The 25181-nt window shown below is 37.2% G+C and overlaps 2 protein-coding genes across 5 annotated transcripts in view; one reads left to right on the top strand and one right to left on the bottom strand.

Moving 5' to 3' along the window:
- Positions 1-186: 186 nt before the first annotated feature.
- XRCC3 (X-ray repair complementing defective repair in Chinese hamster cells 3) lies at positions 187-15853 on the top strand. 2 transcript variants are annotated; one of them, XM_010565437.1, is made up of 8 exons: positions 187-275; positions 1034-1131; positions 1501-1638; positions 2514-2726; positions 9138-9292; positions 11609-11821; positions 14093-14139; positions 15219-15853. In XM_010565437.1, exons 2-8 carry the CDS (start codon positions 1077-1079, stop codon positions 15451-15453), a joined length of 1056 nt encoding a protein of 351 aa, XP_010563739.1. In that variant the 5' UTR covers positions 187-275; positions 1034-1076; the 3' UTR covers positions 15454-15853. The 2 variants fall into 2 exon arrangements, with proteins under 2 accessions (XP_010563739.1, XP_010563740.1); XM_010565438.1 differs by having other exon boundaries at positions 199-275; positions 1049-1131.
- Positions 15854-21816: 5963 nt separating this feature from the next.
- The window catches only part of KLC1 (kinesin light chain 1), a 29507-nt gene continuing 26142 nt past the window's right edge, over positions 21817-25181 (bottom strand). For 2 of the 3 annotated variants that reach the window (XM_010565432.1, XM_010565433.1), the window contains exons 14-15: positions 24993-25059; positions 21817-23656 (exon numbers count right to left, since the gene is read on the bottom strand). In XM_010565432.1, the coding sequence (XP_010563734.1) occupies positions 23591-23656; positions 24993-25059 (133 nt within the window). In that variant the 3' untranslated portion in view covers positions 21817-23590. The remainder of the gene's footprint in view (positions 23657-24992; positions 25060-25181) is intronic. The other variant, XM_010565434.1, reaches the window with a different exon arrangement.

Here is a 25181-nt window from a genome sequence, read left to right as displayed (position 1 = left end):
CCCCGCAGCCGCCCCTCGCCGCCCTCCCCGCTGACGGAGGGGCCGCGGACGGGTGTTGCCGCTCACCTTTCTCTGTGCCAGGGTGGGCTGCGGTAGAGCCGGGCGGCCCCTCTCGGTGCCTCGTCCGCGGGACACGCCTGGCTTTCCAGTCACGGGCTGCCGGTGACCTCCCGCTCTTCCCCGTGCCTCAGGCAGTAGCTGCGGTGGAGTGGCTTCGCGTGAGTGGAGCGCGCAAAACGGCTTGGCCAAGGTCGTCATAATCATGGTTCATTTCAGTAAGTTTCGGCCTCTAGCTCTCGTCAGAATGTTGCTTTAAATAGGTGTTGCTTAAAAATAACGGGTTTCCTTTCCTGCGTTTGTTCTGTTATCGGGATCCACGGCAACCTCTCCTTCCCCGTGTTAAAAGAGGGATTGTTCGTTAAGTCATATATTCTTATAGAACTCCTGTGTGTCCGCCGCAATCCTTCATAAAGATGATCTGAATAACGGTAACAAACCTCACAGTACTCTTCTAGGCAGCTGTAGTGCTAAACTACCGTGGTTTAGATCAAACTATTAAAAAGAGCGTTTAATGTTGTTATAAGAAGCAAACTGATTTTAATGTTTTAACGCTAAATTGCTTTAAGCAGATCAAAATATGCTTCACTGTCCAATGTACGAATAGTCCTGGGTCATTCCAAATTGCACGTGCATGAGATCTTCTATTTGAAAACGTAAGGCTCATGTAAAGAGCGGCAGGTTAGAAATGACTGTCTAACGTATTTGCGAGCTTCAATCCAGAGCAGAAGCACTATGCAGAATTGCAAGCAGTTAAAATTACTAGTAATTCTTAGCTGCAGTATTGTCAGCTGAACCCTTTAACAGCATATATGTAAACAGCCATCTGAGAATACTTCTGCCAGTGTGCTGAATCGTTGTTATTTTTCTAAGATAACTGATAAATACATTGTTAAAAAATAAAAAAGAATATTCCTACAAACTTTCCATGTTGAATAATGCTTATTTTTTTTCTTGCATGTGTATCTGATAAAAGCCACTTTAATAACAGATAATTCGCCTCAGTGCTGTATCAGGAAATGGACTGGGACCAGTTTGACTTGAACCCTAAAGTAATTGCTGCCCTTAAGAAAGGTAATTTAATTTGCCAGTGTTTCCCTAATAGGTCTGTCACCATAGTGTCTTCCTTTACATAAATGTGTGTTTGTGGGTGTAAGCATATAGATGTACAGTAACATTTTAGAACAGTAATTAAGTATTTCATAAGCAAGTTTTTTGAGTAATCAGAAGTAGTGGCTTTTCCCCATGCTTCAATAATAATTTTCCAAACAATTGTATAGCATGTGTCGATATATTGAAAGTGAATGTTGACTGCCTAGCTTGCAGGAATGCAGTGTAGATAAACTTCAAGTAAATGATTAGTAGGAAGTGGGAAAACTTTTTCTTTTGTGCATAAGACCGTAATCCAGCCACAAGTATTTATAAAAATTCTTCTAATTTCAGCTGACATAAAATCAATAAAAGAGATTTTAAATCTTTCTGGAGCAGACTTGCAAAGATTGATGAAACTATCCAGTGCAGATATACAGTGCTTACTGAAAACAGTCTCTCACATGCTGAGGAGAAATAGTATGCTTACAGGTAATATAGTCAATATAAAAAAAGTGTTCTACTTAAATCTTATAATACCATCACCGGGATAAAATAAAGTTTCGGCTCCTCATTGACACAGTAATGTGATTCTGAAAATGAAAAGGCAAGTGTTTTTGTTATGCTGTAGTGAGTTATTTAACTTTCCTAAGGACAACTCCTCTGAGACCTTGAAGGTAGATGGAAGTGGATGGGTGTCATTCTTCAGGATCAAGCCTGCCTGAAACAGGACAAAATGATTCTCCAGTCTGGAAAACTTGATTAGACCAAAAAAAGATTCCCTCTCCCTTTTGGACTAAGACTAGTTGAAAAATTTATATGATATATTATAAACTATATGAACTGATTTGGTATGAACACCTCATCCCAAACCAAGCAGAATGTAATAGCTCCTCCTGTACAAACGCTTCATGGCAGCTCTGTACTTAGAAGTTATTTTCTTGCGATTTACATATATCTTCAGGCCTTGGCCTGATGCCTGGTACGCTGCTTCATAATCTGCTATAGCTTTCCATTTTCAGAATTGCTGTGTCTGAACCTTGCTGGCAGTATTTGCCCAGTGTAGCTTTCCACAGAGACTCCTTAGAGGCAGAGAAAGGAAAAAAAGTTTGAGAAGAGGAAAGGGCTCAGTGTAAACTATCAATTTTTGAACAGGCATTCAGTTAGTAGGCCCTGTGGGGAAAGGGAGGTGGGGAAGACCAGGCTGAATTTGAAAAAATTCCCATCAATAAAGAAAGCATCCCTTGTAGATACAAAGCTGGTATACAGCCTCTATTTTGTATCATTGTGTGTTAGAAAGATACTAAATGAAACTCCTTTTTTTTTTTTTCTTTTTTACTTATTAAAAAAAATCCAAAACTCTGCAGCACTTCAGCTCTGCCAAGATAAAGATCATCTCACCTCCCAACACCAGAAGCTAAGCCTAGGATGTTCAGTACTAGATACCTTGTTAAAAGGTGGCATTCCTTTAGTGGGAATCACAGAACTTGCCGGGGAAAGTTCTGCTGGGAAGACTCAGATTAGTTTACAACTATGCCTTTGTGTGCAGTATCCTTACAAATATGGTGGATTAGAATCTGGTAAGTACTGAAATGTAAATATTGATTAATTTGCCATTTGGAGGAATATACTGTCTTTAAGAACTTCACCAGTGCATTGAAGTAGATGCACATGTTTAGTGCATGTCTTGCCCTTCTGCGATAGCATAAGTAGTAAGCTAGTTAGTTAGCGATGCATCTTTATAGAGAGAAAAGCATGCTGTGCATATGCCCTGCATCACAACATAATTTAATACAAAATTACTCTTGGCTGTTGTTTACCTGCCTGCTGCTGTGGATTAAACTAGACACATGCAAACAATATATGAAAAGCAGTGCTGTCATAAGTACTTACTGACTCCTCAGGTAACAACCACAGCAAAACAGCTTGTCAGATAATTTTGCACAAAGATCTTGGGTATATATTCCCTAGTTGGGGCTTTCAAATTTCAAAGAATATTTAGTTTGATAACAATAATTAAAGTGATTTACAGAGTAAAATTGATGGAAATCTAATTGAAGAAAGCTGACATTGTTTTGTACCTGCGATTTTCCTGGTTTTGCCAAAGTAAGTAGGTTTATTCTTTGATTAGAGTATGGTTTTTTTAACCATCTATCACATTAATCTAACTCATCTTTTTTTTTTTTATTTTTTTTTATTAAGTATCATATGCTGTCTTAGAAAGGGAGGAAACTTGTGTCACTTCTGAGAATTCAGTGTCCTGGTAGTCTGCCTTAGGTGTGTTTTGGCTGTGATCTTGCTCTTCTTTCCATGCAGCGCTGGGTTTAATTTGGCAGCCCAGCGGTTTGTTGTGGGGAAACTTAATTATTTCTTGTACTGTATCCACCCATGTGGAAAAATCATGGAAAGTCCAGATGAAGATCTTGCTTAAAGGGCAGTAATTAGCCTGTGGCTTACATTGCTTTAAGTTACATCATTAATCACAGCAGAAACCAGGACACTAATATATTTTTCTTTTATTCCTTCATGTGTTGTTGCTAACTGCTGCAAATAGTTTGAATGCGAATACATTTTTATTCATGCCCCAGCATTTCTCCCTATTTATGTTGAAAGAAAGGAACAAACCAGAACGGAGTACAGGAGAAGGTGCCCAACATCCTAATGGCACGCTTGTCTCTTGCACCAGACTACAGGCTTCCTTGTAGGGCTACAAAATGGCAAGTCTTTTCATTATTTGTGTTTGAAGATGGTTCTTGTTTCTTATGCACTTAGCACTCGGTGCCATTATGATTGCTTTGTCATGTCTGTGTTCCCCATCTACCCACTCCTAAGCATTTCACAGAAGATGGGATAGAATGGCCATCATATCAATGCTCCTGTGGGAGAACCGGAGCGTTTTGGAAAGGCTGAGAGGAGAGAGTGTTTGAGGATCTTAAAGGTGTAGAAGGTAGAAATATCCTGCTGCAGGAGTTGGAGAGCTAAGGGTTTGGTGGAATCCTAATTCTTGCAGTTTTTAACTCTCAGTGTGGTTATCTTGCCATATGTTAGACTGCATACAGTCATAGCAGCAGATATTGTTTGCATAGCACTCAGAAAATGAAACTTGATTTCTCTGCAGTCTATAAATAAGGGTTCTGTTGAGTCTCTTATGAGAAATACAGGAATTAAAAGTTATGTTAAGTATGAGGAGTTTTATTCTTTAGGAAACTTGAGAATGACAATGCTTAGTAACTATCACAGAAGTCTAGCACCACCAATAGAAGATTAATCTCAGTGCTAAAACTTTGCTAATGATTTAAAATTATGGTGGGTTGTTTTTTGTTTGGTTGGGGTTTTTTTAGTGCTAGAAACTTCCCTTCTCTTAGGTGGTGATGTTGAAATACATTTCTTTAGACAGTATAGATTTATTGTGTATTTACTTCATTTGACTTAGTGCTAATCTTGTTTATGAGTCTCAGTGCTAGGAGGTTGGCAGCAAACAAAGAAAATAGGACATCCTTTGCCTCCAGGTTATCTTTCTGCCATTCTAAGAATGTCAGTTATGGTCAATCTCATGTTGGCTGAATTTATTTTATATGTCCATATTCATAAGTAATAAATGAATATAATGTGACAAATTTATATCCATATTAGAATCCTGAACTAGAAAAAAATGTTTGCTGCTGATTCTTGGTAACAAGCTGGTTTGGTGCATGACATTATGTTCATAGGACTCAAAATTTGTCCTTTTTTAGTGTTTTTTATTTTTGCTTGTTTGGTTTTGGGATGTTTTTTGGTCGACAACCAGCATAGCACTTTTATCAGCCTAAATAATGGTAAAGCACTGGGATTTGATGAAATAGCTGATTTCTGTTTGGTTTTTGTGGACCTGTGGTGAAAGATGCTTATATGATCACTGGGAATGACTGCTTCTTAAAAGCATGTCTCAGCTTCTTTCTCAAAAGTGGTAACTACCCTGACTCTTGACTTGTTCTCAGCGTTGACAGGTTCCTAATAAACTGTAGATAGCACAATGCCATAGGCTTTTCTGTTTGTGTTGTACTGGTCTCCCCTTTTTGTTTAGGTTATGATAATTCACTTATCTTTAAATATATGTGAATATTGAGTGCTTTTGCCTCATAATTAGGCATCTAACAACATCGGTCTTTAATATTGAGTTTAGTTATTTGTCAATCTCTTCTAGCCCTTGTAACTTTGTTGTAAAGCATCTCCTGTATTTTTAATGCACGGGTGTGTATTCTCCTTAAACAAATGTTGCATTGTAGTTCAAACTGAAGACCACAAACAGAAGTTGAAGAGGGTTGATGAAGGTCCAGTAGGAAAGAGTGCTATTGTCATTGTACTGTGAAACTCAAATTTTAAGCCAAGGCAAAGCTCATCTGATGTATTTTATGTGGCTTAACTCCCTTAAAGTTCAAGATGAAAATTACATAATTGTTTTGTGAAATGAGCAGCACTTAAAGAAAGGAAAGTTGTCCCACTGTGTATTTTGGAGAAATCACAAATGGACCAATTATGTACTCGGAGTACAATATCTGCTGTAGTATATTTAACAGGTGTCCAAGAAACATTACAGCAGAGTAGAAGATTGGCAGGTGACTGAATGCTGGTATTTACAAAACTAAACTGAGGCAGGAGGTAGTCTATGAAGTAGAACTGTTCTTAAGAAGGAATTAATCTTCTTGATTTTTTTTTATACAAGTGTTTCACTAAAAAAAATTAACCAGAATAAATCTGTTCACTTGAACTTTAAAATTGCTGTCATGATTTTACGAAGAGAATGGTATGTATCTATTGATCAGGAATTTTAAATCTAGGTTGCTGGACCAGTGGAGCAGAGAGGACCAGATTTTTGCTTCTCCAGCTGTTCTTTTTTGCCTACATATATTACAACTGTAGGATTACCTTGTTTGCCTCGATTTACTTGTTCATCAGGTATAAATGTGAAACTGGGCCACAGTTGCATGTATGTTTGTAATACAGTAAGATTGCTTGATCATTTTATACTCTTCTGCTTTTGCCTTGTGTTTGTTTCTATCACTGTTCTTAGGAGAATTTTATGTTTCTTTTTCTCCAGATAAGTTAATTTTGGAAAAAATATATTTTTTTCAGCAACTTTCTCAGGTTTTCTGTTTTGAAATGTCTTGAATGTTGCAATAACTCTGGAACGAAGTACAGTTATTTAATCAATGGAGCACCGACCTATCTAGAAATGCAAATCTACATTTGAAAAACCAGCAAGTCTCAAGTAACGGACATTCCATCCTTTTTAAGTAAACCAAGGAGAGAACAGGAGACATACTGTTTAAGGCAGGTCTGATTTTTAGAATGCAGATGATTTCTGTGTGAGCCAGTATTCATGGCAAAGAAATCCCTTTCTTTCACAATTAGGCAATGTTATGCAAAAGGCAGTCGGCTGTGAATAAGAATGGTAGTTGAGAAGTCCAGACCACTTTACTTTAGGAACTGTAAGTTACTATGCTAACACAATTTAGCATAGCATTTGTAAGTATGAAATTCAGAAAGTACATGTGCTTAAGGAAGCTACATATCATGGTGGGGTTTCTTTATTTCTTTGTTCACTTGGTTTTGAATTTGCACCATGATGATTTTCATTTCAGTTTTGTGGTGTAAGTATTGCAAGACATAATAGGCTTATCAAGTGAGTATCGGTGCTAGATATACATAATGTCAAATTTGTGATTAGAAATTTTTCTTGACTTACCGGCTTTTTAGAAATTGTGAAACTGAAAATCTGATTAGGAATGCATGAACTGCCCTTAATAAAGATACTCACCTGCCTATTTGATACTCAGCTGTCACTGTCAAGTTGGAGAGTGATATGAAAATTAGTTCAGTTAGGAGAAATTAACCTAGGGAAATAGTCAAGAAAGTTAAGGTTCACCTAATTAACTGTTTAATAATTGGCTATTTAAAAAGCCTTAAGCAGTTAAGTGATATAATTAATAATCTACTGTGTTTTCCTCGCCTGAGCTTCATACAAGTTCAGATAGTATTCAACAAACTGCTGATGTCACTATAAACTTAATGGATTTAAGTAACTGTGGACTTACTTTCTCTTTTTATTTTCCTCCTTTGCTGATGGAAACTTGTATATGTGCTCATTTGTGTCTACAGGTATTGCAAATTACTTCAGTTGTAATTACCGAAGACAGCATTTACACCCACAGTTTAAAATTCTGAATTCCATCCACTCTAATGCTAGGAAAAAAGTGGGAAAAGTACAGAAAATATTCATGGTTCAACTTCTTAGTTTTTTATATGTTGTAGTTTAGGAATCGTGATCAGATCATGACTGCTCTGATCACTAATGCTTTATTGTAGTCCTTATTCGCTGTCAAATGTTGTAAACTGCTAACAAGCCTCCGTTCCTTCTGACATAAGTATGTAAGTAATGAAATTGGGGAATTAAGAAGAGAGACTTGAATATTCTAGTGATAAATGCTATTGCTGCCAGGGCCAAAGAAAGTAAAAAGGAGCCAAATTATTATTTGAACCTGTTATTAGGTAGAATGGAAATAGAAATTGTGGAAACATTTCAGTACATCCTATAGAAGGTGTGGATGATGATGAAGTATTTTTCCATGTGTTAATAATTGAGGAAGGTCTTTAATTCTCACTTGTCAAAGACAATTTTTTTAATTAGTGGGCATGGGTAATTTTTTTTGCTTTATCTGATAGCTTTCTGAGTATTTAAAAATAAGACTGTATTGGAAAAATAATTTTTTTTTAAATGTTTCACATATGAAGTAGGGTGATTTACATAAGAATTTACAGTGGAGTTGGGGAGAGTTAAGCTGAAGATGCAAGTTTAGTCCTAAAGAAAATTAGGCTTAGGCTCATCTTTGTCTTATATAGAAGATTCTCAGAATTCAATACCTTGTGTTATACAGGTGTCCATCAGCAAAATATTTTTCTTGATAAAGTAACCATCAATTTTTACTTCATCCAGTCCTGAGATGTTTCAGTTTCTGCTATTGGATATAGTTTCATATTTTTTTCAGTGGAATATATAGAGGATTTGGAAGTTGTATCTGGAAATGGGACTTTCTCCTCCCTGGAGAGCTAGTGTAGGGATGGACCATTGGATGTCTCGTATTGCCAAGTACATCAGCTGCCAAGCTGTGTTAGCAGCTTCAACCACTTTAGTGAGTGGACTTAATCCTTAGCTGTAACCCTGTAAGTATTAGCTGATAATTCTGGCTAGTTCTGCAATAACAGTAAAAATTTTTTATAAAGAAAATATTGTATGTATTTCTGTTTTCTTTCCCCAACATCTTTGATGTGTATGGTTAATTTTCTCTACAGTAATGCACACTTATTAACCAGAAACCACAGTAAAAATATATAGACAGCAATCACAGTAATGTGATTGAAGTATAATGCTTTTTATCTAATCTACCATTTTCAGGAAGAGTTAATTGGACTGAGATTGGATGAGTGATCCTCTTTACACTGGTTTACTTGTGGCAATAAGTACCCCTCCATATGTAAACTTAAAACCAAGAAACTTGAAAACAGTGAGTGAAATTAATCAAAATACTAGTTGTACTGGTTTTGGCTGGGATAGTTAATTTTCTTCATAGTATAGTGCTGTGTTTTGGATTTCTGACAAAACCAGGCAAACTGTGCAGTGTTGCTCTATTTATGATACTCGTAATCACCCAAGTTAGGTAGTCAGGTGTTCCGCAGCTGTGCAAAATGAGTGTCACCTAGTGGAGAGTACAAAAATCAATTGCGTCAGCAGGCACCAAAAGCAGGACCTGGCAACTACAGGAAAGTCATAGGAGTGGTTTTTTTGTTATTCATCACTGATTCAATATGGGTGCAGAAAAAAAAGTAACATGAATTTCCAAGTACATATGTCTAGCTTTTGAGTGCAGAATGTATTGCTTTATTTTTGTGCTGTTAAGACAACTGCATATGTAAAAGCCCTGCTGTAATAATAGAGGTGGTTTACTTGACTGTAGGAGCTGTGTACATTTGTACAGAAGATGTATTCCCAAGTAAACGTTTGCAACAACTCATAGATCAACAACATAAGCTGCGTGTGGATGTTCCAGCTGAAATCATACAGAAGATCAAATTTGGAAACAGTATTTTTGTTGAGCATGCAGCAGACCTAGTAAGTAGTAGCACAAATTAAGAATGCATAATTATTACACTATAATCCAGTAACCATAGGGGTTTTTTTGATACAGGAGACCTTTCAGAAGGCTAAAAGTGAACTAGGATCTGTAATGAATACTTCTTAATCTCTGCAATTTGCTGTTAGAGAACTGTCTATTACAGTGTTTTATTATGAAAGATATTAAAAAATAACTATTAATATTTTTTAGAATGAGTCATGTCATGGATTTTTGTAAGTTGTTATGTTTATTAAAATGTAGTAGACTTACTGATACTAGTTTTACTGCAGCTCCTAGGGAGATCAATTGAGTTGGGAGACAGGATATAAATATATATGCAAAAGGTCATGTGTATCCTGACTAACTTGCAATATAACACCAGAGCTGTTAAACCGCAAATTAAGCAGGTGGGAGGAAAAGATATTAAAAATGGTGCCTGGAATAGGTAATGACACAGAATAACCACAGCAGTGCAGCTGTCTTGCCCCTCTGCCTGTAAGATGTCATATTAGAATTGGAGGGGAGAAGACACAAACTTCAGTGCTGTATTCTTGCCTTGTGAACCCACATTTTTGTGCTTTTTCTTAAGTAGCCATGAATATGCTCTTTATCAATAGAATGTCAGAAGTTCTGTTTTCTCTAAGACTCAAAAGTAGCACTTGTTAAATCATTCTAATTGATGGGGTTTTTTAATTGTAGTTTGCAAGTGTAAGAAGATCTTGTACATTAGTATGCTTGCTTCTTATTCGCTGTGTGGTCCAGGCAGCAGCTAAGCTACCTTTTCTGTGTCCCTTTCATTGGAAATATTAATTAAAGTTCTAATTGTAGTTTCTGGAAGCTGCAGAGTATGTTACTGTAAAAAGGAAAGAATCACCTTATAGTAGTAGTATATACATCTCTCTAAAATACCCTTAAAAGTAAAACACTACACTCACTGGTAAGTCCAGCAACCATACAATAGATTATTACAATTCATGTATTGCTATGTATAGATTCAGTTTGTGTCTTTCCATGTATGTAGAATGCATTGCTATATAGAGATAGGCAGATTATAGCAATTGAAGTAGAAACCCAAATCACAATAACGTTCTGTATTTTCTTGCACAAAAAAATTTTTTTGACTTGCTTCATTCTGAAGAATCCAGTTGTTTGTGTATTCAGTTGAAAAGAATGAGTCTTGTATGAACAGAAGGACCACATAAAAACACTGAAGTGTTTGAAGTGCAACATAGGTTCCTGTAGATATACCACTAAGTGAAACAAAACAAAACAAAATTTTCCAGAATGGAAAGCAGTCATCTATACCTCAGAGTAATTTCTTCCAGCGAGGTTAAAAAAAAAAAAAAAGCCTTTGATAGTATAATATTATTTTGTAAAAAGCAGCTCATTTAGTAGAATAGATCTTTAGATCTTACTGTAATTCAGACTTGAGAATTACAATTTAGTTTTAAAAGTTGTGGAATGCTGGAGGATATTATATGCAATTTCGGATGCATGTCAGCTCTTAGATGTGAACCTCTATTTAGATGTAAAGAGTGGCACCAATCAGAAGAACTGTGCCTCACATTATTGCTTTTTTTTTGCCAACATTGAAATTTCTGATGGCCAGAAGTTGAGATTATCACTATGAGCTGCTTTTCCTTTCTACTCAGCTGCTGTAGACCACACTCTTAAAGACAAGATACTGGGCTACAAGGACCTTTCATCTGACTAATATAATTATTCTTATGTGATAGAAGTTGCACCTACAAAATACTTGTTAAACTTCTTGCAACTGAAATGTTTGGTGACTTCAAAATATTCAATTAGTAAAACTTAATAGGGAGGATATAAGTTGCAGCTACTCATATTTATAAGACTCTTGATCAATATGGATTTGATGTAGCAACTATGTATTTTACAGTTAATATGTCGTTATTGGAACAGCAGCGTAGTCTCTAACGTCTGTTTTGAATATTTAATGCTAGTCTTGTGTCCTCAGTGTTTCTGTGAGAACCACTCCTGCAAAATAGGAATGGTTTAGGATTGTAGTATTGCATTCTTGAGATTTTGAAATGTCAGTAAATGATTGGTTTACGTCGGAGCTGCAGATAACTGTACATTGCAGTTTGGTCTCTTTATTTTTTTCTTAAGGTAAAACCAGAAAACATTTGCGAAAAATGGTTACTAGTGAGACTTAAAGATCCACAAACTCACTGTATGATTAGAAACTCCATCCACTCATATTTCAGTGATGATGTCTGTAGTTACTATCTTGATTTTACAAATCTGGTTATTTGAGCTGTTTTAATAGTGACTGTATTTTGTGGTAGGATACCTTTCACAACTGCATTACTAAAAGGATTTCCCTACTGCTCACAAGAGGCATGGTGCGGTTGGTGGTCATAGACTCTATTGCCGCTTTGTTCCGATGTGAATTTGGAGTTTCAGATTCTGTTATGAAGGCTCGGTATTTGCAGACATTTGGAGCACAGCTTCACAGTTTAAGCACTAGATTCAGGACTCCAATAATGTGCATTAATCAGGTATGACATCAAAATTGCTTCTCATTTTATAGGGACCATCTAATAAATGGCTGGGGCGGGGGTCTGTGTATGCCGATTCTTGGTGTTGTATTTAACAGTCAGCTGAATATTAATGACTGATGGAAACTGAAACTTCCTTAAACTGATGTACTTAAACTAGTACGTCTTAACTTCTCAAAGTTTAAGAATATCCTTTAAGCTTTTATAGCCTGTTAATGTTCTCAAAGGTTGTCCATTAAAGCTAATGAAAACAGATACGTATAGCAACTGCACAAAGCATCAAACTAAAATAACAGTGTTCTTTCTTAACACTAGCTTCAAATGCCATCACCAGCAGGATTGCTCTGGGAATTCTGCTTGCACAGTTATATTCCACGTATACAGGAGACAGTGAAACACCAGGGACCTTGCTGCATTTTTGTGTAGCTCAGCGTTTTTGTGTAACTGCTGAGATTACTAAAGCATTAGAATGCATGCAAGCTGACTCGAGCTGAAACCAAAAAAAGGCCACAATGATACTAGTCAAAAAGAATATTCTTTTGAGAAAACTAGCCAAGACACAACTTCTATCCTATAGAAGCGGTGTGCTACTGCTCTTAATCTAATTGCAAATTGAAGGAGCATGTGAATGCTGGAGATGAAGCATTCACACTTGGAATGTGGCCTCAGAAGGGGGTAGATAAATGTGCAAGCAGGCCACTCTTGGGAAGCTTCCTTTCTGGAAGGCCCTTCCATCAACTGAATAAGTACTCAGCCCTGAGGTTTCCTTCTCACAGCAGCGGAAAAGAGGTAGGGAGAAAAGTTGAGCTTGAGAAGTCATAAACGAGAAGAATTTTTATCTCGGGAAGAAAGAGGTTCTTGAAACATCAAGTCAACTGTTATTTGTTTCTGTTCCGTAGGAGTAGTTCTGGAACTACAGAATGGGCAGTGTGTAAAACCTTACACTTACTACCATAACTGGAAGGGATTGTATTGGAATTCATACATAGCAGTAATTTGAACAGTTTTCAGGCATGCACAGTGTTTTTATTTTCAATAAGATACCTATTAAGATTTAGTAGGATTTAAATTTCAGCCTTGAGTTACTCCTAATTTTTTTAACCAACTTTTTCATGCATAATCTTTCATATGGCAAGCTAGATTTTAAGGAAAACTGAGATTTCCTGTAACTGCTTTCTGAATGTTGGTATGAGTAGAGACAATTTGTTCTCCTTGGGAAGCATGGTTTGGATTTTGCTTTTTGTCAAGCAAAGGTTTCTGTGTTTCAGCGTTTACACTATGAAGCCAACCAAGTTCCTTGGCTAGTTTCTGGGATACTCTGAGCATGGGCATTTGCAAAAGGCTGTCTGCCTTTTTCCTGCGGGTTTTGAGGGCCCATCTAGCAGGCAAAAGAAGGTGCGATTTAAGCATAAGACAAGTCTAGATGTATCCAGCCTCTACCTTAGAACAGTTCAGCATGAGAGGGAACAGAGTCATTTAAATGAGCTACTTAGATCTGCCTTCCCATGATGGGAGTTTTCCATTGGTGCTGGCTCACAATAGATGAGGTCAGTGCTGGACACTGAATGACAACAGTCCAACCATTTGCTAACAAAGAGTCCTTCAGGACTGTGTTCTAATGGAAGGTGACTCATTACATCAAGTGTGTAGTTATAGAAGTAAACTGTGAATATAATAACATTGAGAAAGATTATGGCTGTAAAGTAATCTATTCTGTACATTACATTTAGAGAAGTACCTATAACTTAATTTGCTGTACTTTGTGAAGAACTGGTGTGGAAGAATCATGATATTAAAAGACAAAAGGGAGTCAGGAGGTGTGGATTTCTCTAGATTGTAGTCAAAGGCAAACTGCTCCATTAAGCAGGCTTTCAAAGGTAGTGAAATCATTGAGAACAGGACACCTTTTGGAGATTTGGGCTTCAGTACCTTTTATCTACAGAAAACAGATCTATCTACAGAACAGTTTTGTGTGTGTGTGTGGTGGTTTTGTTTGCCCATTTTTTTTTTCTTTTAAACAAATTAAGCTTCTAGTAGTAGTTAAATTCATATAGGCTGTAGCTGTCTAAATAGTTGTAGCACTGTAAACTAAGATAATGCTTCACAACTCCCTTTTAGTTTGTCTTGAAAGAATAATGGTTTTCTAACTCGGCTTAATATGTGATCCCATAACTTGGATTTTCTTGGCTTTTTTCCTTTCCCTGCTCTTCTGCTTGCTAAAAACAAATGCGTAACTACAGGTCAACTTCAAATGCTGTTTCTCTGCTTTAGGTGACCGATGCAGTGAGTGAGTCGGAAGTTGCTCAGTGCAGTTGTAGGTAAGTCAGTAATCCACAACAGAAAAATAACGATGTCATACACAGGAGCATTTAACCACTATATTTTTTATAACTCCAATATAAACTACCAGAGCATGTTAAGATCAGTAGTGCCTTTACCCAGCAATCCTGTATTTGCTGGGGATCAGCAATAACTAACGTGCTGGAAAGAGGAAGAGACTGTCATATACACTTAGGTGGTAATCCCTAATCAGCAAGCTAGGGGGAAGAATTCCCTGGAGTTAATGGCTGGTGCCATAACAAGAGCACTTTTGCATCTCTTCTTGTCTCTGATGTAACTGAGTGCATTTTCTGTCTGCTTAAAAAAATATAGCAACCAAACCTTATCGGTTGGTTTTGTTGGCTGCTTCAGTCCAAAAAAAAAGTATCTTTTGACACCAAGATATTAACAGGCTTCAAACATACATATTTGTTGTTTGAATCCTAACTATAATCTTGATTTACTAGATAACTAACTTCTTGCAAAAACGCATTTATGTAGCACCTAGCTTATGTCTTCCAGATTCAGAAATTGACACAGAACAAGGATAAGGTTCAATCTTTTTTCCTGGTTATTTTGTAATTCTTTTATGGGAGGGATTGCACCTTTTTCAGGAAAAAAAATAATTTTAAGCTTCAGGTTGAAAGTAATACATACACAGTGTTACATCTACCCAACATTTCTAAATATACCTTCGAATGGAATCCAGGGCCAACACTTACACTGCAAATACTTAAAGTTCAGCCATTTTTCTGTTGCTATTTTTCTGTCACAAGAGGGGACCCCTCAAGACAGAGGCAGGTATTCACCATGGCTGTAGTTAGAAGAATGACCGAATTATTCTGTATAGAAGCATTTCTCTTCCAGTTGTTACCTTCTTATAGAGAGAACTAGCATATAATTTTGTGAGTATACCCTGTAATCTCTGTCTCTGAAGATCTATAGTTTTAAATATAGGAAACAATAATAAATATAGAAACAGTAGATCATTTCTTCCAGTGTAATTTTGTTACAACAGAAGTGAAGATATTTCATATTAAATTCATACATGCAGAAATCTGTAATGCTTTCTTTATAGCGTAGTGGATAACAGAGTTTCTCCAGCACTTGGAATAACCTGGGCAAATCAACTGCTAATGAGACTGATGGTCAGCCGAATGTCACAACCTGAACAATCGTCTGGAGTTGCGTCACATCTCACTGGAAGTGTGAGGACTTTAAGAGTAGTTTTTGCTCCTCATCTCCCTCCATCCTCTTGCTACTATACAGTAAAACTGGAAGGTGTAAAAGGAATAAATACATCCTTTGCATAGTAAAGCATCCTGCTGCAAAAATGTATCATCAAAACTACTTTGCTTCAGGAAGAATTATTGGTAAAATTAGACTCTTCCTGGATTACAGAAATGGATGCTGAAATACATAAATAGTTATATGACTACATTAAGCCCTGTCCACATTGTGAAAGAAGATCTTTTTATACTTGGATATATGTTTAGCAGCTTTTCCTCATGAGACAAGTATTCAGAAGGAGAGTAAACCTGTGGGCAGGTGGAGGCTGCACAATGAAGTGTGATGTGGCAATCCATGTTAGGGGAGACCTGATTTCTAATTTTGTTTTAATAGCATGCCAATCTAGAAACAGTATTTACTGCAATTGTATATCTTCTCTGTTTCCAGACCCAAAGGGATTCAAATTCAACCAGTTAATATTGCTTGCTGGTGTTTCTGGGCCTCATGCTGACATTAAGTACAGCCGTTCTTCTACCTGTAGGGCATCAAAAATAACACAGAGCAGCTTTGTCACAAAGCAGCTATCCTCTTTTAAAACTACTTGTTACTAGGATTTAAAAAATACCAGAAAGGTATTTGATTTTAACATCTTACTGTAAGAATTAAAATTGTAGTACTTTTGTACTATATGGGCATATGCTAGCTTTACAGAACTTCTACAGATTTTCTGGAAATAGTTCTTCTCCATGCTTTTCCTGCTTTCCAGTTCCTTTCCCTCATAGCAAAAGCCTCTTCCATTTAAAAAAATAACATACCACACCCCCGCCATCCCCTTGTTCTGTTTGCCCATCGCTGAAGCTGTGTAAGCAGGTAGTTTTAGAGCAAGTGCTCTGTTCGTGTTCTTCCCAAGGCTCCAGGCTGCTCTGTGTTTTGTTGGATCTGGATAGCATTCTTGATCAGCTTCTGGATTGCTACCTGTAGTATCGTTTGTCCTTACTGCAAGGCTCTTGGCTAAATTGTGCTTTTGAAAGGGACCTTTAGCCATTTGCGTCCATCCATGGCGCTATTACTCTTCTCAGGTTTTTGTTGGTGGTGTTGGAGCTTTAAACGTTTTTCTTTCCATCTTTGCACTATTTTATCACATCTTTTTCTGTTGTCCTCAGACTACTGCTATGACATCTACTTTTTCTAGGTTTTTTTTTTTCCTGCAGTCAATGTGAAAGAAAGCTAGATGAATGTAATCGTGCACATTTTCCAAAGGCCTTGGACCTTATTTGGCCTATATTATGTGGGTGCCTGCTCTTATCAGTGTATGATGCTCACTTGTATCACACATTGAGCTTTCAGATTTCCTCCTTCTACCTGCTTCCCCAAGTTGCCCAAACAAGAAGTCTACCAGAGTCTTAGGTTTTTCTGTGTAGTTACATTGCTCAGTTCTGTCTTTGGCAAATGAGAACCTTTTGTTCTCATAGGCTGAACAATAAAATCTCTTCCATAAACACAAGTTCAGAGGAATGTCTATCACTTGGTAAAAGGCAAGTCCAGACACATTCGTTTTGTGCTCTTCAGGTACACTATATTAGTGAAATAGCCACTGTCTCTCCCTAGTAATACTCTCAGGATATAGCAGCCGTCTTTTCTTGTGGAAGCATGCAGCTGGGTAGCAGAAAGGAAAAGTTTTGTCTAGCTGTACACTGGGTCAGCTGGAACTCCAACAGAAGAATTCTCAGAGGACAACCAAGTATGACACAAGGAGAAGAGACCCAGGAAGACAGGGACTGTGTGACTGCTGCAGGGAAGTTCTTGAGGAGAACAGGCACAGTCACAGCTTGAAGCTGAAGGAAGGAAACTAAGCAAGCAGAAAGAAGGCTGAATTGCCTTCAGTGCCTTCTGAGATCCCTTCATCTAAGGGGACCTTGTGCAAATAGCATAACAAATTGTCTTTAAATCTCTTTTCTAAATAAATGTCTTAATTCTCTGTATTTGAAAATGACCATGCTTTGCTGTTTTTTAATAAAATCCAACCATGAAGCTCAAAAGTCTTTGTGTACTTAATCTAAGGAAAAAGTGAGAGTCCTATAGCTCAGAGGCATAGCTACCTGTGTCTTCAAATCTTATGTTCCATGCTTCCTTCCTCACAATTTTAATGAAGATAAACTAAACTAATGCAGCATAGGTAACACTCAAGTTATTCTTTTCCATTCCTGGCCTGTGTATCTGGGACAGGAACTTAAGCCAGTATATTGCTCATCCTCTTGTACTAATTTGAGCTTAAAAAAAAGCACCACAGACAGATGTAGCTGATAAATGGCAGTCAGTCAACCCCTACCCAGGCATTCATTTACAAAAGAGGCCTCATTGATGCCCAGGCTCCAATCCCAGGAGCTTGCCTCACTGTGAACCATGTTCAGAACAGTCCAATACACTTCTTAAGGCTCATTTTTGTAGTATTTTGATACTTTTTTTGCAACCTGACTGCTTGCAGGGATGACACCCAAGTGTTAAAGTCACAGACAGGTCTGTAACCAAAGTCCCAGTTTAGCTGGTGAAAAACACTTTTACCAACAAATTTAAGTAACATCTTACCTGAGCAACTCTTCCATTCATTGCCCATGTTGGTTCTTATTTAACTTTCCAGCTGAAGGCTTAAATCTGAGTTGGAATATGTTGCAGTGTGTTTCCTAGCTCGTCATCACACACAAACCCTGAACCTCTAAAATGCAACAGCCCCCCCCCCCCCAAATTTCTAGCCAAAAGAACAGCCCCCCCAGCAGTTGAACGTTCATGTGCAGTTTCTACCTCTTTCTTCAGTTACTTACATCTGCAGTCAGAAATCTAGAATATTGTTCATCTTGTGCAAGTACAACTTTGGGGGTGCAAACCCTCATGAAGACTGAACAAAGCATCTGCCCTCTTTGAAGCCTTGTGTCAAAAGTGTTGAAACATGCTTAAGTTTTAATAAATGCAGTTGAAGAACCTTCCCTTTATACAGCTTTATTCATCTTTGGATTTCACAACTGAGATTTGTTTCTATACAGGAAAAAATTGAAGTAATTTTTACAAAGAAGATTTACATTCTAGAATGTATTAGGTGTATCATCTTTATCCTGTAATACTACATTTAAATATTTGTCTGCACTTTGAAAAGAAATGTTAAGTGACACTTGAGAAACTTTTAAACAGTTTCAAATTAATCTACAGATCTGTGATGTATTTAAAGATGCCTTTTTCAGCAGAAAGATCATATAGGGTTCTGGAAACATTGCTTTGGGAAAGTAGAACCAAATTCATTTGTGGTTGCTAAAGATAAAGAAGTTCCACAACTGACCTATTAACAAAACAGATGTAGTAAAACACACTAAACAATCTCATTACAAGTTTCTTGATGAAATCACAGTGAATTCCTACTACTTGTTACAAATAACATTTGTGGAAGTTTATTTTCAACAGTTTTATGGGGTAAGACAAACAGGTGACCTCTGAACAGGATTTCATCCATAGCTGTGACAAGCAGTAACTACACATGGAGATCAAAATGCAGCATCTTAAAGCCAATCTTGGAAGGTTTATTATTTTTCTTAAACATGAAATCCACATTTGCAGGGGCGGGGGGGGGAGTTCTCCTCAAGAAGGATACATTGACATTACAAATGGTTTTCTGGTTTTGCTGCTGTTAGGTTTTGGGTTTGTTTTTTAAACCAGGTCCTAGAAAACAGAAAATACCATTCCTGATTGCATAGAACTCATCTGGCTTAATTATACTGTAACCTACCACCGCTACTGTATAATGCTTCTATTACATAATTTAAAGACTCAGTAACTTTCTGTGCTTGAATAGGGACTCGAGTATAAATACAGGGAGCCTAAGGATCGATCTGGTTTTAAAAACTGCTTCACTATGCTTGTTCCATGCTGTATACAATTTAGTCTCTTTTGTGTGTCCAGCACAACTGTTAAGAGCAGCTTCCAGCTTTTTAATGTAGCTGGAGCGTTAAATGAACTTCCAACTATAGTTCTCTGAATACTTCTTATTTAAAAGCAGCCATAACTAAAAAAGAGGTCTGCAACTTCATTATGAGCATAAGCATCTTCTCAACAGCTCAGGTCTTTTGACTTTTATCAGGTGGTGGCACTGTGTTTTGCTTCTTGCTTTGTTGTTTTGGGCTTTTTTTAAAAAAAAAAAACCCAAAACCAAAACTACTGACCTTGGCTATTCAGTGTACTGAGACTATTGTGAATGATTTGAGGGGAAAATTAATCAAATGTAGATCTTCAAGATTTCCCTCAATTCTAAACTATTAAAAAAAAAAAAACAAACAAAAACCACCAAAACCCCATGTTTATACCAATACTTCTGTAAGTCTGTGACACTGTAAATTTGCCACAATGAAACTGTAAACTTCATGGCATCACATCTTTTAACATTTATTCTCTCAGTACAGGCTAACATTAATGAAAATGCAATTCTCTTAGCAGCTTTCAGACAAAATACATGACCTGCATAACAAAAACTAAATTAACTTGAACTCATCAAGTATTGTAAACACACTTTCAACAAAGCACTGCACACCCCTTTTACTTATATTTACAACAGGACCACACCATTTTCAAAATTACTGGATTCAAATGATACAATTTAAGCACAAATACTTCTCAAGCTTAAAACCATTTTAAGTTACTACCATTCAGGAGGGCTTGCACGGACGGGACAGGAGGTGCTTGTTTTAAGAAAAGGTACAAACTCTAGGTAACATGTCCAATTGTTTTTCCATTGTTTAAGTGCTATCACTGCAGTACTGCAGGCACAAACATCACACCAACAGTTCAGGTATTCCTCTGAAAGAGGAGCAAATCATGAAACAGTTACATTTTACAATGATATTTCGTAAGATCTAAACTCAAGACCAAATATTGCCAATATTCCTAAAGACTAGCACACAGCGAGACAGAAGGGCAACAGGCACCTCTCTATCGGTAACAATTCAATGTGTCAGTCATCCTACGTGCAACCCTCCCTGACTGTATGCCCCAGAAGAGCGAGCCACCGTTCATAGGAGAATCTAGAGGAACTGGCCTAACCTAGAGTCCCCATTACGTTTTTAATGAAGTTCACCCTTACAATTCTGGGGAAGGACAAACATGCTAGATTAAAAACACAGCAGCACTACCACAGTTGCACTTAGTTTCTAACAAGATGTCTGTCAATTTTGAGGGTCTTTTCTAGTTTTCTGTTTCAACAGAGCTGTTGATTTAGTTTGGTACTGAAGACATCCAAGAATTATACAATTAGGTATCCAGTTTTATACTTTATGCAGACTGTTGGTTACAATTGGAATAGAGGAAATTCAGAAAGAAAATCTTACATAAAAGCAAACTGAGAAGCCCACCTGAAATTTACATGTATACAAACCATGTCCTGACAGTAATTCATTCATGATTCAAACACAAGGAATGTTGACCTTAACTTTGTTTTTGTACTTTACAAGTTCTTCTCAAACTGCAAACAGCTCATTGGCTCATAACTGTAAGGACTTGGCTATCATTCTTGGGGATTTATGCATTAAGTAAGTCTGGAAATTTGTTTCTTCTCTGAAAAAAAAAAATTAACCTTTTAAATATAAGAATTGTTTAATAAGCAGTAGCTCAACAACTTAAATCTTCCAACACTTTAAAATACTATATAAAGGTTTAAAACATTTAAAAGCACAGTACTAGTAATGCCATCAACAGTACAATCCTTCTAAAGGAGGATCTTCAGGAAGGAGTACTTCCTTCCTAAAGGAGGAAGTTTCCTCACTATCACCATCAACATACCACAGTCTTGCATTTTAAGGTTTAATTGTAATGGCATGGTTAAATATTTTATTGCTGTTTACAAAAGTTTGGGTGGGTTTTTGTTTTGTGGGTGTTGTGCTTTTTTTGGAGAGCTGCAAAAATAATTTTCCTTCAAAGTTGTAAGATGAATGTGGAAAATACATTTTTCAATTTAAGTAATTCCTTATTACCGAAATCAGTTCTGTGTCTAGTTTCGTGGTTTTTTTGGAAGCCAGACTTTTATAACGGTCTCTGAGTGAAACACTGAGCTCTACAGAAACGCGTATTCCAAGGCCTGCTGAGCCACTCCTATAGCAGTAGCATCGTGCTGGTGTGAAACAGGTGGACTGCGAGGGGTGTTTGCAGTGAGAGTTTCTCATGGTACAGCTGGAGGGACAGATGACGCCACCGCAGCGGCACCGGCTGCGGCAGAGGGTTCTCCTGCCGCCTCCCCGGCCTGACTGTTGGTTGGAGACGGGCACCCACCCAGCCTGGCAACCTGAGGTACAGTTCCTTCTGCAAAGCTAGCTCGGTCTGGCTTTGTGCAGAGAACTGACTTCACCAATGGGTGTATATAACATGTTTTGCTTTAGGGGGAAAAGAAAAAGTATATATATTATGTATTTTTTACTATAAAAAGCTCTTAATAAAAAGATTAAAACTCTAGAGTCTACATTATGAGTATATATTGTTAAGATAACTGAGCAACAATCTGTTCTTGCTCAAGTTCTTTAATGAATTGCACTACTCTGTGCTAAAACTTCTACATATTAGCAGCATCATATCTCACCATTTCTAAACTGTCTTTATGGCAGTTATACCATACACAGCTTGCTTTAAAGAGATGCTAATAAGGTACCTCCTGGTAAACATAGTCAAGTGCATTACATATACAACTTTTTGCATCAGGTATTGTAACACAACTTAAGACCAGATGCAAAGCCACTCAAATACTTCTACGAAGTACTAATTCTAATGACTCTTCACACCTTGTTCAAATATTAAAACTTGCTTATGTCACTATGTTTTACCTCCATCAGTTGGTGCTAACCTTGAATGAATATTCCAGCTTTTCCCAAAGTTAATTTTGTTCGGCATTTTCCAACTCACAACTATGACCACAAATACATTTGTACACACACTGGTTGGTTTTTTTTTACTTTCTCATCCAGCTTCACATGAATAAGAATTTTTACAAAAGATGAACAAAATTACAAGCTTTACAGAAAAGCAAAAGGAAATACTAGCATCTATAAAATACTTAAAACATACATACTTTGTTCCAGCAGCAGTCCTGTATACAGACAGCATATATATTAACCGTAAGTAGATTTAACATGGATGTGTGGTCAAACGAGTTGCTTGCCACTTACAGCCATCTAGTGCTTCCACTGGGGCCCTTAGGATTTGAGTGGTCCTTTGCACAGCAGCTACTCCACAGTGTAACAGCCTAGCGTGCAGTTGCCTGCTTCTGCTGTCATCGGCTATTACGGAGAAAAGCAGGATTTGGGATAAGCATAAGGAAATGTTGGAGCACTTTCAGCATACAGAGAATGGGATTGTGAATTCCAGTGGACAAGCAAGAAAGTCAACCTGAGGCTTGATGTCTCCCTAAGAGCAACAGCAGCTGCTCTGGGACAGTTGCAGTCCAAAACTTCAGTATTCTTCAACCATACAACGCAAAGGTCAAAACAATTTCCATTTCTCCTGATCAACATGAACTGTCCTGTCTCTATCGCCTATTGTGCCCTAAGACGTATATCAACAAGCATCAAAGTTCTGGTCACAGGTATTGCTATTCACGCTATCTGTATGTAATGTAACCCCAACCATCTCTTCTGTAAAATTTAACAGCTTGATCTAGTGGTTCAGTAAGCCATGTCTAAGTGCTGTTTTGCCAGCTAAGGTTTCTAACATTAATCAGTGGTGCAAAGGAAAGCCCCACCAATACAGTATGCTCAATCTGAATTTATACAGTAATGCGCATAAATTTATCCTTTTCTCATTCCAGCACTGTATATATTTAGCACTACGCATTTAATTTTGCCTGCATTTTCAAACACGTTTGCATTTTGGTATGCTTTAAATATGTTTGTATTTTTAAATTTTTTTGGCTGCTGTAATATTCAGATGTATTAAAGAAATCAACTTTAAGTAGCATGAATGGGAGCAGTGCAATGAGCAATATATATCTATATAGTTTTCCTGTAGAAGAAAATACCCACTAATGCTGTGTTTAAAATTGTCCCTATTTAGAAAAGTAAAAACAGCAGTCCATTGGAGGAAAAAAACCCAAAAGTCTACAAACTAGATGTTCCTATACATAATGATGAGGAACCAAAGCTTTGAAGGTCTCAGTGCTTCTTTATTCACAAAGGAATATTAGCTAGCTTCTGTCCAAGAATCTCAATGCGCCAAATCAGTATGACTGACACTCAGAGCTCTTGAGTCTGTCAGACAATTATTTCGTTCCTGTGTGAAGGGGAAAAAAACAAACAAACAAACAAATAAATTAAGCAGATGTCCAGACAGTTCAAGCAAATAAACAAAATTACTAGCTTCAACAAATATGAAGAACTACAGAGAACTGGCCTTGTTCATGTTGGGTAGGGAGACTTTTCCTGTGTTCTAATAAACATCTTTTTCCCCCAACTTTTAACTAGCAATGCTGAAAATATCTATTGGTAAGTATATACAGCCTTTACAATCCTGACCCAAGTCTTACCAGAAATGCAAAAGCCCATCTATGGGAATTGCCATGTGTCTATGGTGGGTGAACGAGAAAAGTTCACAAGAAGTGAGAACCAATTTTAATATCACAGCGTATAAACAAACAATAAATTACTCTTCTGGAAGTCACATCAATTATATACTAAGGATCCATTTTAGGGGCACAGCATTTTCAAACCTTGGCACTGCTGCTGCAAAGAATTATGCTTTACCCAGGATTTTTTTTTTTTTGGCTGAACGTCACTCTAAGCTAAGTTTTGCATACATTTCACACCACAGAAAGCTCTGCAGTATGTTCATTAGAGATAATATAGTTTAGACACCTTTATGCCACTCAACAGTAAAATGAGAGCCATACAGTTTGGGCTTTCTTGCTACTGTAGGACAAATAGCGAAGAAGATCCTCGTGTACATTTTGTTAGTACAGAAGCAATTTTGTCTTCCTAAAATTAGTTGCAGTTACTGTGTTAGTAAAATGCACAACAGTGTTTAGAACGCAGAACATTGCTAGCTTGTTTGACAATATAAGAAACAGTGACTTATTAGGTAAAAACAGAAAATGGGAAGTAGCAATTGAGCACACCATATACGGTTAAGCAAAATAAGAAGGTTTTATATTAGGAAAAGCATAACATAGATCAGACAAACTTTTAGAGACTGCTCCTGTGCAACCTCAGAAACAACTGAAGTCGCATTTAAGGGAATCTGAAAATGTACAGCAATTAAGATGATTGGGCCCTTTGCAATAAAGGGGCTCATGTAAAAAATACTTGGTAACTGGGCTTTAAAAGTTCTTTTGTTTTTAAGCAGCATTTACAAGAACATAACATTCCAGAAGTTTCCTATCCTCTGTAATAGTTAAAAGGTCCAACTGGTCGGAGTTAAGCACTTGCTTAACATTACACATAATTCACAAAAGAGTTACAGAATGATGCCTTAAGCAGACGCTTTAAGCATCTTACTGGAGTAGGATCTTACCAATCACTAGGAGTTTGTTGTTTTATTATTTATCATGCTCTTTTATCTCAAACCCTACTTATGATACCTATTTTTGTAAGAGTATTGTAGGGCTTCTTACTTGAAAATGATCTTCAGTAGCCTTGCCACCCATGTTAAGAACATTCAGAGAACTGGCACGCTTCATGCTGCAACCAGGACAGTGAACATGCAAGGATAAACCAATCAGAATAGCTGAAAACTAACAGCTCTAAAAACACAAGTATAACAATGAGCAATGCACAGTTAAGGGATTTGGAACAATGCCCCA

This window comes from Haliaeetus leucocephalus, unplaced genomic scaffold, assembly GCF_000737465.1.
Source record: "Haliaeetus leucocephalus isolate CR32 unplaced genomic scaffold, Haliaeetus_leucocephalus-4.0 Scaffold191, whole genome shotgun sequence".
Taxonomy (NCBI): domain Eukaryota; kingdom Metazoa; phylum Chordata; class Aves; order Accipitriformes; family Accipitridae; genus Haliaeetus; species Haliaeetus leucocephalus.
Note: the sequence above shows the minus strand (reverse complement) of the source record. Positions and strands in the feature narration are given on the sequence as shown.